Source organism: Mastacembelus armatus, chromosome 2, assembly GCF_900324485.2.
Source record: "Mastacembelus armatus chromosome 2, fMasArm1.2, whole genome shotgun sequence".
NCBI lineage: Eukaryota > Metazoa > Chordata > Actinopteri > Synbranchiformes > Mastacembelidae > Mastacembelus > Mastacembelus armatus.
The window spans coordinates 9743847-9763196 of NC_046634.1; the positions used below are offsets into that span (position 1 = coordinate 9743847).

At 43.2% G+C, this 19350-nt stretch overlaps 2 protein-coding genes across 8 annotated transcripts in view; both read left to right on the forward strand.

The window, feature by feature from the left end:
- LOC113127407 (SH3 domain-binding protein 4-A-like) overlaps nt 1-7186 on the forward strand; it is a 70493-nt gene extending 63307 nt beyond the window's left edge. For all 7 annotated transcript variants that reach the window (XM_026301937.1, XM_026301935.1, XM_026301939.1 and 4 more), the window contains 2 exons: nt 5596-5784; nt 6104-7186. In XM_026301937.1, coding sequence (XP_026157722.1) covers nt 5596-5784; nt 6104-6328 — 414 coding nt within the window. In that variant the 3' untranslated portion in view covers nt 6329-7186. The remainder of the gene's footprint in view (nt 1-5595; nt 5785-6103) is intronic.
- Nucleotides 7187-11652: 4466 nt separating this feature from the next.
- On the forward strand, nt 11653-15049 carry arl4ca (ADP-ribosylation factor-like 4Ca). The gene has a single exon (XM_026301944.1). It carries the CDS (start codon nt 12094-12096, stop codon nt 12676-12678), a length of 585 nt encoding a protein of 194 aa, XP_026157729.1. The 5' UTR covers nt 11653-12093; the 3' UTR covers nt 12679-15049.
- The last annotated feature ends 4301 nt before the right edge of the window (nt 15050-19350 follow it).

The window sequence follows — 19350 nt, forward strand, 5'->3', positions numbered from 1 at the left end:
AGCGACATATTTACTGTGGCCGGAGCAGCTGGGGGTAAAGAGCCTTGCTAAATGGGACTTTGACAGTCGTGTTAAGGTGACAGCTGCGTTTCATCTTGCTTTTTACTTCGCAGCGGCTCACCTGCAGCAGTCTCCCTGTACGACCATAACTCCTGTGTGCGAAGCTGGTCTGCTTTTATGTTTTCTCAAAGGCAGCTACCTTCACCTCCTGCTGAGGTGCTTTAATTGGCTGTATGCACAGAGAGGCTGTCTTGTCTCTACACCCTAACCCCGCTGAACTCTCCTTTTAACAATATTCATTAGAAAATGAAAGGAGGACACTCAGATGGCTGTCATTGTAGATCAGGGCTTTGCTTCTCCCTTTGGTTTGTCTATGTAGTATAAGGTTTTACAGCCTATTCCAAGAATTGGACCTGTGATGCTGAACACAGAAACCCTCACAAAAATGATCCATATCAGACATTTAGGGTTCAGAAATGAAAACAACAAACTAGAAATGAATTGATTTGACTAAATTTCCGCCTGATGTATAGAGGAAACACTTTTCCTTGTACCACCGACACCCTCGGGGGGTGTAGGGCCAGTTTACGGTTTGATAAGTGGTCGTTTGTCTGATGTTTTGGGCCTTGGTCTGTTTCTGCAGTAAAGACGTACCTGTGGTTACTCCTAATACACAAACATAATACACACAAACATGGACATGGATTTCTTCATAATTTATTCAGTCAGGGTTTGAACAAAACCGGCACAACACCCTAAGACGGAGCCATCGATTGTTGCTGCAGAACTTAGCAGATTAGTAGATGAGGTTGTTAATTAGCTGCTGGCGTTACCCCCACTGTTCATTATCTCTTGGCTTTGGTGACAAGGGCGTCTGGTTCTGGAAATGCACTGATAACTTTGAATGAAAGACGTAATCTGCTCCGGTGTGACCCAGTCTCCCTGCTCGCCTGGCTGCCTCGCTGTCTTTGTACTTTTTACTGATAATTAATTGCAGATTTTTGTGTTTCCTTGAGAATGTTTTTCTTGTTTGGGCTTGAGGATATATCTGTCTGTTTTTACTAAGAAGTGGATTGGGTTTTTAAAGAAGAACCTGTTGTCTCCCCTGGAGAACTTGACATCAGGCTGAGGGAACAAGGTCCATGCTTTAATTACCAAAGGAAAAAAACAGCAGCTTATCTTACGTAACTGTTACTCAATGAAACATTTCTAAACATCAGAATCTGATACATCACAGAAGGAGTTCATTGTTTCTCTCAGTAATGTGGCTTTTATCCAGACGTGACCTTTTCCTGGGCAGGAATACTCCAATCCACTCTGATCTGGTCTGCCCCCCAATGTATCTGTACCTCTGTGTGTTGGCTGGTTTTTATTGAACAATAACGTGCAAGCAAAGCTCCACTGATCCTGTTTGTCTTTAGTCTCAAGGACACACACACACGTGATGAGCCACCGTGGTCTCGCTCTGAAACAGGACCACATCATCCTCCTCTGCCCTGCTAGTGCAGAGAAGCAACAGAAAGATGTGCATGAAGTCTGGAATCTGAATTTCAGATCTGCCGTCTGTAAAAGTGCAAATGGTCGCAGCAGAGATGTGTTTCTGCTGCGACGGCCTGGCTGCAGTTGTGCGTCTTGTTCTGGTCTCCGCTTTGAGGGTTAGATCAGCTCTTCATGCCTGACACACTAGCCAACAGCTGTTCCCGTGTGAAATGTGAGCAGCATTGATCTGGACGGAGCTTAGGGCCTGGGTTGGGCCATCCGACACCACCGGGGCAGATCTTTTCACTCCACAACTCGAGTTACAAAGAGCAGAGATGCTGAAAGGGCGAGATAGTGTCATTTAATAATAGATCCATGCAGAGACGTGAGGAGACACCGTCAATCTCCTGCTCATAGCCTCCCATTTAAACCACAGCCTTACTGGACTTTCACTGCACGAAGCAGCATGAGAACCAGTCAGTCCAGGGACAGATCACAGTCTGGGTGTGGAGCAGAAACAACAATATGTACTGTAAAAAAAACAGTCGAGTGAACTTGTCTTTGCTCCGATATTTAGTGTTAGAGGTCAGAGGTCACCTACAACATAACAGATTGAGCTGTAACGTTTGCAGGCAGCACAAAAACAAACTGCAGCTGGATTGTTTTGTGAAGAGACATTTAAAGGTGGAGACGGAAACAGAAAATACTAGAAAGACAAATAAACTCATGGACTTATTTTTCTTCTTGATTAAAAAATGTGCAGTTAAGTTTGACTTTATTTTCTTGAGTTTCATCGTGTCTGTTTCTGACTCGGCTTCTTTTTTGTTTTGTTTTTTCCAGTCTTTCCTTCTCAACGTCTCATGTTGTCACCTGATAGGTTTCACCTGGACTGTCTCCTTTTCGTTGCTTCATGATGCTCATTGTTAGCGTTTGGATTAACACTGTTATCGTCCGGTTCTGCTTCTTGATCTTTCTCCTCGATTTGGACTCTGGTTCGTTGAGCAGGATCATTTGTCCTGCGTGTGTTTTTACAGTCCCGTGTCCCTCTGCTTGGTTCCTTGTGTTGTGGTTAAGTTCAGTTCCCCTCTCAGACCTTACCTACCTGTCTATGTTTGGGTCCACATCCAAGAAGCAGATCCTGACAGTTGCGCTCATTTACAACGACAGCCGCCCGCTCAGCTGTCAGCTCCATCTGTCCGTCTGCTTCAGGGCTACCTGCAGGCTGCTGCCACCTCATATTGAAGAGCAGAGTGTTTTCTATTTTTAGATGAGAATCATCTTGTTAGTAAAGTGGGAACATAAAAACCAGGCTGGAAACAGGACTAGATAGAGACAACTGCACACACACACACACACACACACACACTGTATTTTTGCTTCATGTTGGCATTTCCCCTGTAGAAACATGTCATAAGTCTTTTCTAATGTTTTTATGATTCTTATAATTGTTTTAATTCCTGTGGGTTGTCTGACCTCAGTGATTAAACAGTGTTAAATGTTAAATACAGGATTTAGAGACAAAGGGCAAAAAAAAAAAAATCAAACCAAACTGTTTTGGGCGACTGAAGTATAAATATGACTCCAGCTGAACTGAACCAGCTGCGTGCTGACCTCTGACCTCTGTCCACTTATGTCTCCTTCAGAAATAAAGTTTTTTATTGAAGCTGAAGCTTCACGACTGTGTCTGTCTGCACTCCCTGACCTCCTGACCTTTATTTTGAAGCACCTTCCAGCTTCCTGACGTGCCTCCCGCTTTAATCCTTTCCGGCTTAGATGACACATCCCTCCTGCACCTAAAGGAGCTCCTGTTTGCTCATTTCCAGTCAGCAGGCTGTTGTTCCCTGACGTGTGTGCGTGTGCGTGTGCGTGGTCAGCCCAGCCTGACCTGCTCTATATTTAGACTGAAACCTGTGTTAAGCCTGAACCTGCAGACGGAGCTGAACATCACAGCAGAAGGTGCTGGAGCGAGATAGAGACAGAGAAGAGGAGTCAATGCAGAACAACAAGACTGTTCTGTCAGAACCAAATGTCTCACCAGCTCAGGTCAAACAGAGAAAGAGATTCAGGCCAATTGACTTTGTTTCAGACCCGATAAAAGGAAAACATAAGAGTTCGTTATTGTGCTGCAGCTTAAAAACAGAAGAAGCTTCTGGACTGATGATTCAAGATCCTCATTAAACCACAGTGTCCTATAATAGACTTCCACAGATGTTTTCCACAGAACATGTGACGTGACAGACTGATAGACTAGCTACTGTTTGGCTGTGGAGGAAAATGTCTTTTTTTTTTTTTTTTTTTTTTACAGGAATTTGGTTGTTTGTAATATATTTTGGGAAAATAGTTTTATTTTTTAGCTGTTTAAAAACAATAATTTCAGAGTGTTTTTCCATTAACTTAGATCAAAATGAATTTACAGGTGTATCTCAGGTAGTTTGAATGGGATTGTGTGCTCACAGCACTGTCTCTGTGTCTTGTGCTCAGGAGTTTTAAATAATGAAATAAATAATATACAGGTTTTATTGAGCAGCTGTGATCAGATCATTGGTCTCCAATAGAAAACAGTCCAGGTACCTTCATTACATGGAGGTTTGGTTCATCTGTCTGTAGCTTCTGTCATTTCCATCTTCCCCAACACTTTGATCAGTAGGTGGACAGAGTGACTCAGCCCTCATCACATACTGTCCCTATGCTCATATTTTATTTAAAAACCAGTGAATCATCTGGATTTTTTATTTGCTCTGCAGCTCTGATTCAAGGAAATATCTTTATAATATTCCTGTGAAATTGTTTTTTTTGTAAAATTATCTCAAAAATACAGGGTCAGAATAGCTTCCAATGTGAGCTCTCTCATTTTTGGTAATTACCAATAAATTAGAAAGTGTTTCAAACTGGAAACCATAGAATAGATATCAGGTTCAGTGAATGTGTAGATATGAGAAAATAAAATCCTGTTGCTTCTCAGAATAAAACATGTCTGACTCAGGCCTGATATCTATTTTGAGACAAATAATATCCCAGGAATGTGTGTTTTCGCTCTTCCACACTCTCCGGAGATTGTTTTGGACATAATTAAGTCAAAAACATCTTCCACAGAGTCTGCTAGGTCACAGGCAGCAAAGAAAGACCTCCCCTGCGGAAAACCTGGATGGTATCAAGGGACAGTCCACTGAAGTAGTTGAGACCGCTGCTTTCCTGAACCAACATCTTATCTGTGATTGGACACACAAATGCAAACACTGCACTTTTTAGTCACAGTCAAAAGAAAACCTTCAGTGTTTTGTGTCTCTTCAAAAAAATAAAAATAAATCTTGCCTGCAGCACATTTTCCAGTCAGCTGCTTTTATTAATGCTCAGGATTTGAACCCTCATACGACCACATAAGTCAGAACGTCTTTCCAGCAGCTGCCTGAGGGACGTGACTCCTCCCAGTTATTCTCGTATCTGTCCTTTATGCTTATGTCCCTTCTGTTTTCTTCACGAATATGAAGATTTACTGCAGGTAAGAAAGTCTGAAATGGGGTCTTTGCAGCTGGATTTGCAGCTGGAGTCTTCACAAGTCCACATGCAGCATTAAATCAAAGTGAGCGTATGTGAAAAGATGTTTTATCAGCTCGGATCAGGAAAAGTCCATAAATACACATGCTGTTGGATAATTGGTGGAGCATTGTGTTCCTGCTCTCTCCCTAATTTTAAAATTAGACCTGGGGAAGTGCAGACTGACACACAGCACGACGCTGGTTCTGATTAGTGTCCAGGTCCAGTTATCCACAGGTCAGCTCAAAACTGAGTCTGACTGAGCTCGACTCCCTTTCGGATCTGGTTTTCCACCCATTACCAGCATGTTTCAGATCAGGTCCTCCACTTCAGACCCCCTGAAGCCTTTTGTTTCAATATTTCATTTCATTGCTGATGTAATTCTTCACAAAAACCTAAGAAAACAGAATTAGACAGTCCTGGAAAAAACTGGTTCTGTCTTTTCTGATGCAGCTGCTGGTTTCTGAACATGAATAAATAAATATTGCACTTTTTTCCACTGAACAAGAGTATAACAAGCTCAACCTGCAGACTTTACATGAATATGAAACCAATCTCACTCTTGTCTTCGTCTCATCACAGGCGTTGCTGAAGATGGACTGCCAGGGCCTGGTGGCCAGATTGGTCCTGGATTTCGTCTTGCTGACCACAGCGGTGGAGGTGGGGTCCCGATGGCGGGAACTGGCCGAGAAACTTGCCCGAGTGTCCAGACAGCAGATGGAGGCTTATGAGGCTCCTCATCGTGACAAGAACGGCATCCTGGACAACGAGGTGAGAGACTCTGACAGTGAGGGTCCCGTCCTGGACGGGACAAATATCTGTGAATGAGTGACTTCATTCTTCAATCTGGGCAGAGATTGTGCTGTAAGTTTTAAAGACTACAATTCCCATAAGGCTTTGGAAGATGTAGAACATCATTGTTATAGCAAATAACAGTAAATTACAGTAAATCCATTATTGTGGGTTTGTTTGTTTGTGCTGTGTTTAAGCCAATAAGTTCTTAGTGGACCCTTATTTTGACAGGGAAGAGAAATTAAAATCTTTTCGTGTTTTCATCTTAAAAACTTTTTCTCTGCTCCCAAAACTTCAGTCCATGTGGAAACCAGCCTACGACTTCCTGCTGACGTGGGCCGCCCACGTCGGGGACAGCTACCGGGACGTGATGCAGGAGCTCCACCTCGGCCTGGACAAGATGAGGAACCCCATCACCAAGAGGTGGAAACACCTGACGGGCGCACTCATCCTCGTCAACTGCCTGGACACCCTGCGTGGTGCCGCCTTCTGCCCCTCTGGATATGGAGACTTCGCTGTCTGAGCTTCTTCTCACCAGCGTGGGATGATTTTATTTTTACGGCTCGAGGTGGAAGCAGCTCAGAGATTGATCTGTGGAGTTTGGTGGACAGACACCTTCAGGTCTGTGGATCAGTACTTGCGGCGACACTGACTGTTTGTTGTTTAGCTCCAGGGGTCCAAACACCATCGAATGAGTTCTCGACGTGGAACTGGAGGATCGGCTTCTCGTTTTGATGCCTCCTGTCTCGTTTGCCCTTCGTTTCCTTCTCTCTTCTACCTCATGCTTTTCCTCCATCACTTTCTCAGTTCATATCGCAGACACACAGAACAACTACATTTTGATGTGGTTAATTAAAGTTTAGTGTTTGCTCTTTCAGCGCTGCCCTCAGGACGACATCAGAGACCTCAGCCACTGCAGCACATAACCACACATGCTGTGAACTCTGACCTTTTGACCATCTTTCACTGTTGATTTCAGCCTCCACCAGCCATAGACGGAAACAAGCGCCCCCCCTCAGCTCTTCTATAAAAGATGGTAGCACAGATGGATTTTAAGAAATGTGCAGTCTAAACGAATCAGATTGCTTTCACACGTTAAGCACAGTAATGTGCTTGCCAAAAACAGTTAGCCCAGTGCTAACCTTACAGCTTTGCAGTATATTTGTTGATATACTTCTATTTTTTTATACCTGCAGACCAACGGACGGTGTGTCGTCACTAGTGTTATTGTAATTTTCATCAAATGTCGGCACACGCGTTAAGATTTTTCAAAGACCAAGTGATGAAAAGATGTCGTGGATGAATAAATCTGTGAAAGGAGAGTGACGTTTGCAAAATGCACAATAAATATAGTTTGTGTTTTGTTTTAGCCCATGGCTCTGTAAACATTCAGTGTTGTACGTCTCACATTAATCACAAATGTGATCAGAAGATTTTGCTAAACTTGCTAAAGAAGTTCATGATCTCAGCAACTACAATCACTTTGTTTTGTGTGTGATTGATTTTAATGTCTGTTCATTTTTCCTTCAGTGTTTGTTGCTTTGTTTAATGTGCGTCCAGAGCAGAAAACAGCAGAGGACTTTTTATATTTGTACCAAACGCACATTCACCTGTGACGGTTTGCAGATCTGAAATCTACCCAGTTCTTCTGTTCAACAAACTAAAATAAAAATGGGATGAAAATCACTGTGTTGTTGTTTTTTTTTAAGGAAATGCAGGTTTTGATAGGCCTGTCTCCTCAGAGCATTTTATTCTTTAGCTTCCCGTGATTCCTGGTGGACTGTGTCTCACCCACTGCATGCTGGGATTGGCTCCAGCCATGTTGTTTCCATGAAGGCGGCAGTTTCTGTGCAGATGCAGCAGCGAAAGGCTGAAAAGCTTTTTCTGCCTCGATGGATTTTGTGTCCCAGCTGTGACTCTTTCTGTGACACTCATCATGAATTCCACACAGGCCACACAGCAGAAGCTTGCATGTAAACACACACACACACAATAAACACACGCACGTGTCACACATTAATGCACAAACAATGACACAGATTAGTGTGTGCACAAACGGCACACATGAATGCACACAAAGTCATTCTCCCTTTCCCAGCCAAACACAATCCTGCGCACACACACACACACACACAGTTTAATGCGCTTAATTAAAGCAGATAATTATTCTCCCTCAGAGGACAGGCCACCTTGACAGAGCCGTCCTTTGCCTCTGAATGACTCACCCTCAACATTCCTGCTTGTCTCCTGGATTCAGCCCTGCACAAACACAGCCCTCAGACATTATCACACCGATTTCACCTGCTCATTTCTTGCATCGCCTTTGAGAAATATTGATTATAGCTGCTTTAACTACCCTGATAATTACATGACTTGGCCTTTAGGATGTACAGCACTGTGGAAATGTCACACAGGGGGATGCTTTCACATAAACTACATAAATAGTTTGTCATTTATTAATTAACTTCCACACAATTTGCAGAAAAGGGAACAAACCTAAATCTAATCAGTAACTGCAGCTGTCCCCTTTCCCTTAAACCACCTGGTTGGACCTGATACAGTTTGTCCTGGGGCTTTGCAGCATCTTCTGTCTCCTCATGTGGTCCCAGACTGACTCCACACTGCCCAGATCAGGGGGGTCAGACCATCTGCTGTAGGACTCCTGCTTCTTCTTGCCTGTGGAAACAGTTCTTCATGAGCTCTAGTGGGTTCTTTATGGGCTTGTTGTCCTGCACAATGAGCCTGGGATCAGTCAGACAAACATCCAAAGTACCTAACCCTCCTGCACTGTACTGTACTTTACAACAAGTGTTAATTATGTAAATGATACCAGATAGTAGACAGACGGCTCAACTCCACTTCCAGTAGGGAGGTGTCTCTAAAATCATATTTTAAAATCATAAGTGCAGCCATTTCTATTTACATTCTCCCTTTGTACAGGCAGAAATACAGTATTTATAGGGAGATCAAACCAGGTTCATCTCCAAACTCTGAACTTGCTGTTTTCTTTGGGGACGTAACAGCAGAGCAGAGTTCTTACCTGACACACCTCCAGAGGTTTTAATATTTTCAGCTTATGCACAAACAGAGAAAACCAAAAGCATCACAGGTGTCAGGCCCTTAATCCAAGAGTCTGTTTCTGTCCATCTAATCACATCATGTGATAGATGTGAGAGGAAAAGCAGTAGTTTTTTTTTCTTTGTTAATTCCGGTTCAGAGCTTCTTTTGAAAATGCAAACCAGGTGGTGAGATGAAAAGCTTTGGATCAGGCTGTCGGTCTGTTTCATCTGGAGGATGTGTGTGGAAACAGGCCGGGCTGGTTTCACCTCGTGGGTCTGGAGGATGCAAAGAGCCTTTGGAAGATAAAAATAAAACACCATCGTCTGCTTTTCGTCACGTCTCGCCATCGTTTTATGTGGGAACCTCATGGTGATGCATGAACACCACCTCAGCTCAGCTGCTACCTGTAAGAGCTGTTCACTGAACTTCCTTCTTTGACACGTCAGCTGGAATTAGTTCCACTTCTTAAGGCTTCATTGCCGACTTCTCTGTACTTTTGACTTCTTCAGTTGCAGGATGGTTCATTTATGCCTGTGATACACCAGGTGTCCCCTTTGTCCTTCAGCTTAAGAGGCATCTTGTGTTTCCTCTTCACCTTCCACATCTGGCTGCTGTCTGTACCTGAGGAGCGATGAGGAGACACTGGAATAAATTAGAAGCAAATCAGGGAAGGGTGCTCGTGTTTTATGGATGAGAAGAGTGTATGTATGGGTGGGTGGGTGGGCGAGAGACATTCAGGTGAAAGAGAGAGAGAAGGGGGAGTACAATTAGAGTGGGTTGTGCTTGTTTATGTGTGTGTGGGTGTGTGTGTGCCCGTCCACAGCCTGTTTATGATCTGTTTTGCATTGATCTCACACTCGCTGATTGGGAGGGAAATCTATGGGGGAGGAGGGCAGAGGCAGCGGTTAGTGAGGTCCTGATGACTCAGGTTGTGTTGTTGTCGTCGTCTGTGTGGACTGGTGTGTGTTTAGGGACTCGTCTGTCCCTGATCCTTCTTTATGCTAAAACCCCCCACCCTGATATCCTCCACACAGGGGAGGCCTCCTGCTCTTTCCTGATTAGACTTTCTTAGTTTTGATGGGCGTTAGCTAAGGTCACCAAACTTAATGTGTTCATAAAAATGACTGTTCTCCATTTGTTCAGGCCACTGAGCCGAATGTTAAGTGGCTGCCAAGAGCAATGAAAGCCACTGAAGTGAAGCGGAGGTGGAATATAAGGTGACAACTACCTATCAAACACACAGCAAACTGTGCAGACACTACAGGAGCATCTAATTGTTCCAAACCTACATGCAACCTATGCAGCAGCTTTTGTGTTTTTCATTTGGCACAGACTCTGCAGGACTTTGCATTTCACGCTGGGTTCAATGTTTGATGTTTTCTCTTCCTGATTCCTGTTGACATTAAAAGCATGTGTCAAATCAAAATCATGTGGAAAGATGCTCGAATTGAATTGAATTGAATTGTATTGTATTGGTGTATTGGCTGTACTGTGCAGAGTTGGTATGTTGTGTGAAACGGGTGCACAGCGACACCTGGTGGAGACTGAGAGCAGGACAAATTCTCTTTGACTGTCCTGAACAGAAAAACTGAATCCAACATAAGCCCGGATGTTTTTTGTTTTTTACCACATCCAGTGAAGCCGGAAGAGGTTTGCCCACTAACAGAAACAAAACATCTGTCAGTCAAGTCTGCGTCCTCACCTGACGCCTAATCAGCCTCAAGTGGAGACACCTGTGAGGGCGGGGCTGCTCGGTTTGTTGTGCGTCCAGGTCAAGTCAATGTTGCGTTTCCAAATGGGTTTATAATCTGTACAAAGGAAAAATCTTGGACCAAGACCTTAGATCAAGTAAAACTCTCTCCGGACCGACATGTGACAGGTATTTAGAGTTTTTAAATGTTTTCACATCTTCATCCTCATCATCATCATCATCCTGCGCACTGTTGGTGTTTTTAACCAAAATCCCACTGACACTTCACGTTGTAGTTTCCAGTGTCTGCAGAAAATGTGTCGCTGTGCGGGAAAATGTTGTGCAACCATCCAGTGATACAAACAACAACAGTATGTTTATGTCTGTTTTAAAAGATCATTTACATCGATGCCATCAGTTTTTTAGGTTTTAGGATTTCTGTCCGTCCAAAAAGAATCACAATGTTTGTGTTTTCTTGTTATTTTCATGTTGAGATCATCTTGATCATTAACTCTCTGAATACTTGTTACAGAGGTGAACTTTGCTGCGACCAGATCACAACCTGACCGTACAACAGACCATCATACAAGACATTTGAGGTAAGAGATTCAGTGTTTTTCAAAATAAATCTGCTGTCCAGACGAACCTGGTAGAGTTGAATAATGTAGGAAACCCCAATGAAAACAGACCAAGTGTGTAAACAAAACTGCAGGTGATTAAATGAAAGATATTTGAAATGATCAGAGATGTGTCAGCAATCATTCATGTTATTGTCTTATAGACACCATCTATGTTGGTGCACATTAGATCTTTCATTTTGAAAATACATCGTCACACACACCAGCGTGTTTTTCATATTTCACCAGTAGGTGTCAGAGGTTCTGCAGCTCAGTGCGCAGAGGAAACACTGCTGCAACAACACGCATGCACACGTTTCACATTAAGAGACAGTTTTTAAGAGACATTCGAGCAGAACAGAAGAGGCTTTTATTTTTAAGGGCCTGTCGCTTAACCGGAAATCGCGTTTGGTGCACTTGACGTATCTCTGCATGGCAACGTTTAGAGGCTGGTCCACGCGTCACACATCATCACTGGTGTTTGTGTGTGATGCCACATGAGCTGCTACGCACTTGGAGACACACAGACAGATACAGAGACACGATGCGACGTTCGGCCACGCGTAATTTGCGCATTTGGAGAGCGGTGCGCACGGTAAACGCGCCACTGCGTGTGTGATGATTTGACTGTTTCTGGGCGCCTGATGCTGTTGGAGTGAGTCCAGGGATGTTGCGGCTTGTCTGGCTGCCGGAGTGCCGCCGCGCTACGTGGGGCTGCGCCTTCCTCGTCTGCTAAACGGGAGAGGCTCGGATCATGGTTTCTGTGCGTTTTCCGACCTTTTCCGACCTTAGGCTTTAAATCTCACCTGGGAAATAACGCACTATGGATCACTCCTCGGACCTTTAGGCACCTCCTGCGGTAATATCAGTCGCTGCTGGGACTGTGGGTGTACACCCTCTTCCTCCTTCCCATCCTGCAAGATGGGGAATAGTTTCTCTAATTTGGCCGCTTTCCAGTCCTTGCACATAGTCATGCTCGGTTTGGACTCTGCGGGCAAAACCACCGTGCTGTACCGGCTGAAATTCAACGAGTTCGTCAACACAGTGCCCACCATCGGTTTCAACACGGAGAAGATCCGACTGGGCGGCGCGGGGGCCTCCAGGGGCATCAGCTGCCACTTCTGGGACGTCGGGGGCCAGGAGAAACTGCGGCCCCTATGGAAGCCCTACAGTCGGTGCACGGACGGAATCGTGTACGTGGTGGACTCCGTGGACGCCGAGAGGCTGGAGGAGGCCCGGACCGAGTTGCACAAGATCACCCGGTTCTCGGAGAACCAGGGAACCCCCCTGCTGGTCATCGCCAACAAGCAGGACCTGCCCCGGGCGCTGGATGTCGGGGAGATCGAGAGGCAGCTGGCCCTAAACGAGCTGAGCCCCTCCACCCCGTACCACGTCCAGCCGGCCTGCGCCATCATTGGAGAGGGGCTGGATGAGGGCATGGACAAGCTGTACGAGATGATAGTGAAGAGGAGGAAGTCACTGAAGCAGAAGAAAAAGAGACAGTGATTTGGGCTGGATGAAAAATACTCTAATATAAATACTTAAAAAAATGAAAGCAGATGGTTCATGGAATATTTTATAGTGATACACAGCTGATAAAAACATAATGAACCATAAATATTATTTATCACCATAAAATCATTGCAGGTCTCCACATGTGATAGAAGATATTTATAGTTTTGCCACATAAGCTGAAGTACATAGTGCCACTATAAACTCATTGGGATTCACGTTTGTTCCTATGGGAATAAAGGGACAGAGTGAAAATAAACTTTATTTGTAAAACGCAACAAAATGATCTAATGACATAATCATAGATGATATCAATTTATAAAATAATCATCGTAATTTCAGTTGAATGGGAGAGATGTAGGAGTTTGCCTTGATCGATGACTGTTTTACCCTCTTTCCCTGATGTGGGGACAGGATTGGGACTGTTTCATTAGGGATGTCTACATTATAGTGGAGATATTTTATAAAGTTATGGATCCAGTGGCCGAGCTCCCTGTTGTGCCGTGCACAGATGTGATTAGAGATGCACTGATGCACAGGCTGGGGCTTGAACCTCCTGAGATAAAGTGACACCAAAGATGATTCCTCTGACGACACACACAATCGATTTGATTCTGAATAGTGATGTTTAGTTGACTAGTGAGATGTCTGAAGTCTCAGTCCAGTGGTGGACAAAGCTGCTGATGGTGCGTTAACTGTTCACCAAGATAATCTTCAACGTGACGTGTCTGACACAATTATAATTTGCATCAACAGTGGTTTATTGAAACAAGCAATTTCACAGAGGAATTTCCAAAACTGCAGTGGTTTGAGATGATGCAGTTCAACCACTGACCCCTTACTTTTTGCATCTCAGTCATTTTCTCAGTAGTGTCTGTCTCAGAGAAACTATCTTTGATTACGCTGCCCTGGAAGCCATATCAGAAGTTGAAAATGATCCGCTCTGTGAACAGCTGACGATGTTTCTGGCTGGAAACTGGAGAATTTATCACTGCTTCACCTCATTTGTTTGGACTATTCGGATTCTTGTGCTTTGTATTTCCAAGGTTTATCAGCTATTCATGTAGCTCTTGGTTTCGGGTGTTAGCCTTGGTGCAGCAATGCCAGTTTCCTTCTAAGAAAAGCAACAACAAGCTGTTGACAAAGTTACTGTGTGTTAGTTTACAGCTGCATGTATTATTAGCTGTCGGGAGTCAGGATCTCCGCCAAATACCTGAGAGCACAAAAATCTTACTGTTTGTTGCAAGTAGCTTTTAAGGAGATGGAAACAGAATTATTGCTAAACAGTGGTTTGTTAATGTTTGGTGATAGAGCATCAAGTCCTGGATTATTGTGCCAACTTAGCTAGCCCTGATTTGTTTTTCCTCTGACAACTTAGAAGAATACACTGTAGTCGTCTGCATAGAGTGAAAGATCTAAGATGCAGCCAAGAACAAACTCAGATTCTGTCTGTTGTCTATGGCACAGGCAGTTTAAAAGGTCAGTGTCTTACCTTTTGTAAAGAATGATTTTCGTGTATCAGCAGTTTCTCAGACTTGTTCAGAAAGTGCATCCCAGACTGTGTCGACCTGCTGGCAGTGACAGGACAGAAAGATTTGGAGCAACGTGTCTTCCGGTAATAATGAAGCGAAATAAACCGACAGGCTGGAACCTGTTCAGCTGCTCCTAAAAATGACTTTTGCTCCTATTGAATGATATCTAATCACTGACTTTTCCTGGAGGTGAAAGATAAACCAAAATGTGCTGGGTGCAAGAGCTAGTTTGTTTTAAATTAAGTTCAGCTCTAACCCTGATAGCGTTAGCATTGTTCTCCACCCATATGGGAAGACAAACTGTCATAATAAACAGCTTGCAGATGAGTTTGTAAGGAGTCACTGAGCATTTTGTCTCCACTTTGGTGACAGGACTGTTGAATGTCTCACATGGACTGCTGTCTTATGCCGCGTTCACGTCAGAACAGAAGAAGAAACGGGATCAAATCCTGTTCCTGCACAAAATAATCAACCTTTGTTCATCTGAAACCATTTACTGCAGCATGTTACTCGGTTTCTAAGTGGAGCTGATTGTGTATTGAAGGTAATTTCATCATTTAATACCTTGGAATGCTCCATGTCATAACTGCCACTAGGGGGCAGACATGAATGTCATTTTTCGCAGTCAGAACATTTGAACCGGACGTGAACGTGGCATCCTTTCCTGCAGTGATCAGCTGTGTTCAACATTGCATGACAGCCACTTCTTCAGACAATATCACTTATACAGCATAGTGTTACAGCCAAGATACAGCAAGACCAAACAATGTATTACATGCCAAAATGAAATAAAGACAAGAAGTATTTTTGGGATTAAACTCTTTGTAAATGAACGTCTGTGTCGTCTTTCACTTCTAATTGTTTAATCAGCAGCTCTCAGCTACAAATTCTACTGTGCATCTTCAAGGCACCAAGTTACTGTCAAACAATACGTCTGCAGTCAGGCCTGATGTTTAGCAGCTAATATTTAGCATTTTATTAGCTTAGTATATTAGCATGCTAATGTGCTAAATAGACACAAAGTACAGCTGTTCTGTAAACATGTGGTCCTAACATGTTCACTTCCCCCTATCTCGATTTATTTCTGTTTTTAATTTATGAATGTGTTTAAGGAACAGAAAGACTAACTGTAGGCTTAAAACCACAATGTTGGTTTGTGTGACTGACATCTATTTAATTAGGGAACTGTTATTTACCCAGTCTTTGTGCAGTAGCACCGTACACACTGCGTTCCTGAAATAAGACTTTTTATCGCTCCTCTGGGGTTAAGCTGTCTGGAAGGAGATGTGTGTTTGTTGACTGATAGATCTGAATATCAGACATATCTGCCGCTGGAGAACAAAAGGTCACTGGTTCAGTTCTCAGGCATGAGATTCACGTCATTGTCCGCGCAAATAAATATTTAAAGCTCTGACTGGATCTTCAAGGAGTCAGAAATGGTCTCATTGCATGACATGTAAGTGCAGTGCTGGTGGTTTTGCATGTTTATTTCCATATACTACAGACTGTGATTCCATTTGAATCTGTTTTGTTTACTGTTCTTATGGTGTCCAGAGTTTCCTACTCACCTGTCAGGTCATCCCGTCCTGCTAAATTAAATGGTTTGGTTACCCAAAGGTTGAAATTGATCCCTGAGAGCTTAAACCTTTAGCAGCAGGTGAAGTTATTATTGATTCACAGCCTAAAATACCCAAGTATGTATTGTATATTTTTGATTTGGTGGAGAAGAAACCTAATTTGATGCCCAGTTAAAGCCTCAACAATCCCTCTAGTCCAGTTTCTGTTCCTAAATGTGCTGTGAATGCAGCACTGTCTGTCATTGAACAGCTCTGTGTTCAGCCTCATCTCAATATGATTCTCTTTACCTTCTGCTCCAAGTGTTTCTGTGGGCGGCTGTGAATGGGAGATTATATTTTATCAGTGTGTTTCTCCTCCATGATAATCCCTCGCTCCTCTCGGTGCAATCCAACGAGCTGAATGTCATGTTTCTGCTGAGGAGGCAAAAGCTTTGAACATCAACATACTTAAACATCCACTGGTGTCTGAATGTGCAGCAGTGTGAAAAAGCAGGATTTTAAAGGAATAAACCTTGTGTCTGATGGAGATGAAGGCTGCAGCTGGTGTTTGTGCTGTGAATGAGGTTGGATGTGTCTGAGAGCAAGAACATCTTCAGTAAATTATTAGGAACAGTCTGATCTTCAGTCTTTCTTCTCTTGTGTCGAAGCTGCTGTTGCTGCAGAACCCTGGGTCTTGTTTAAAGTCCTTAGGCTCAGGTTGTGTTGAGTCAACAGAGGCTTTCAGATTTGAATCCAGTCTGGGAAAAGATGTTTAGACACCAAAGCCTGACTGTTGTTTTTGTTTTCTGCTTTGTCTTGTTTGTTTCTGGTCTTGATCTGTTATTGCTCTGATTTCTAACCTCTGATTAGTCTTCCTAAAATCTGGTCTCTTCTAAATCCAGGTCTTGGTCTTTCTAATCTTTCGACTGCTCAAGATCATTCAGCTTTTCAAGATCTGGATTTTTAAACTCTGGCCTCTTCATTTTTCTCATGAACTTTTAATATAACTAGTGGGTAAACGTGCTAAAAACTATGGTGAATACAGTGAAATGATAAATGCCAAACATCTGAATTTGATTATGAACAACACAGAGCTGCTGACTGTGCTGATCTTTTTTTTTTAAGTCTCTAAAACCCTTAGTTTAAGTCTGTCTCTGTTAAATTGGCTCATCTGTGTAAGTCAGTCTTGTTCCTGGATTTAAACATGTCGGAGACATTAAGTGTCAGTAACTCGAGCATCACAGCAGTTAATCCAGTTCCAGTCTGAACTCCTCATTTTCAGGATTTAAATCCTAATGTCTTCCCTTGTTCTAGTTAACGCTGCATAACATTTACCCTTAAATCTAATAGTCATCCCTTTAAATCACTAGTGTGATATTTCGTTTTTATAACTGACCGTTAAAATCCAGCCATATTTGTTTGCGTGGACATTAAAACGCAGCTCCTGTGTGTTGGTCTGTGCGTGGTGTTAAAACGCAGTATGTGTTGTGCATTCAGCTGTGATCTGGTGCGTCACAAACAGCAGCAGCTGCAGGTCACGTCCGTCTGCTCGGTTTTCTGTGGAGGTGGCAGCGAAGCTCTGATTCTATCTGCTGCTGTCACAGTCTGCTAAGACTCCTTTCCAAGAGAGGATGGACAAGAAAAGACTCTTCTTCATGTGTTTTTCAGCTGAGAAAGTGAGAACACAAGAGTGGCTGCATGCAGAGGGACATGGCCTCAGATTTATAACTTTAATGACGGCCGCTTTGCTGGAGCATGTCATTAACATGTTAAATTACACAGCTCACCTCTGTAATCCAGAGGGCGGGTCCCTCTCCACTGGGACTCTTCCAGAGAGAACATGTGATGGAATTAAACCGAGGCTTGTGTCAGAAACTCATCTATTTGGAGTCTCTTTGTGGTTGTTGCTTTTCTTTGTCAGTGGGTCTCGGTTCTTTCTCCCAAATCTAAATAAATGGGTCGTGCTTTTGGTTGAAAATTACCTTTTGTGGTTGTTGATGTTTTACACCTGAAGTTGTGAAACTAAGATCTTAATTTGAATTCGTGCAGCTGTGGAGTTGACTGTTCTCTCATGCTGACGGTTGCCAGTGCAGTCAGAGGTGCAGGAATGAAATAATGCCGTAGACATGACACATTTGAGCACTTTATTTTATTCGTGAATACGCACAAATGTTTCCTTTTATTCCAGTTTTCAATCATTTCTCATGTGTGTTCGCCGCAGGTCAAATCCACAGCTTTTTCCAATTACTCTGGACATTTTTTCATGACATCCCCTCATGTTCTGAGTTTTTAATTGGCAGCCAACTAGATAGAAGTGGTAGTTTTCTCACTTGGCCCGGATGAGCTGTACTTATGGAGGGAAATTATCTCCCACCACCCATCAAATGTGGCTGAAAATTGGCCATGCAGCTCAGGCCTGTTGACTGCTCGCAGCAGTTTGCTGGGTCACAGACTGGTTTTAAAAGTGTCTTTTGTGACACCGTGGGGCTAGAAGACAAGGTCAGATCTTAGTTTTCCACTTAAGGTTGAATGCTTACTTTATACTTCAGGTGTGTAGTGGACAACAGTCGAAACAGCTTTAAATTCTAAAGTGAAGATCCCACATGAAAGTACAGCCAGCTGGGATTAAAAATGTGTTTCTCAAGCTGAGACGAAGCAAAAGATAGAAAACTGATCGGTGGGAAAAAAGAGGAGGAGGAGAGAGAAATGGATTTGTTGATTTTCTGATGACATGAGATGGTCGAGTGACGCTCAGCCCAGAATAACTTCATATGACGGAAGTGGACAAACAAACTCCCCCATGTTCTGCACGACAGGTCTGGGTCTGTGTACACAGATATAATGTACGACAGCAGCTTGGTGTCAATACAGATGGACAGTAAAAACCCCAGAGCACATCACACCTGCAGCCACGTATGTAGAAAACCTCTGTGGAATAAGGGCTTTTTAGGTTTTTTATGTAGGTTTCTCTTAAACCATAACATGTTGATGCACTTTCCTGCTTGTAGCTTTGGATTGGTCCCTTTATCTGTGTGTGGTTAGACTAAACCTTGAGAACCACACATGGACACAAATAAAAATGTTTTGTAGACTTATTGCACATCTCTGTTCTGTTTATTTTTTTTAAAGTTCATTCTTTTCGCCCTGAAGTCTATTTAGTTTAACTCTTCGGAGCTTTCGATCGGAGGACATGACCTTTCTCAGCAAACAGGATGATCGTAAATGACAGGATGATTGTGCAATCAAAAGCTCCAGAACAGCTACTGAACAGGCATGTTTATGGAGCATGGTGCAGCACATAATGATTTGGCTTTGGATCATGATTGTCAGAGTCTGTAATTTGTAGGTGGTGCCATCGTGTTTCCAAAATAAACGAAGTATTGACTCCTTCTTATTTGAAAAACCAGAAGATTAGGGAGTAAAAATGTAACACTGAAGAAAGAAAGAAATAATCAAAGAACCTAAAAGCTTTTTCACTTTGCAATCATTTCCAAAAATGTTCTAACAATCTCAACAAATGAGAGTTTTCATTTTGGGAATCAACCAAGAGACTGACTCCTGAGAAACTGTATGAACCT

Bases quoted from the DNA above. Each gene is read 5' to 3' on its own strand.
- arl4ca (XM_026301944.1), top strand. From the start codon at position 12,094: ATGGGGAATAGTTTCTCTAATTTGGCCGCTTTCCAGTCCTTGCACATA.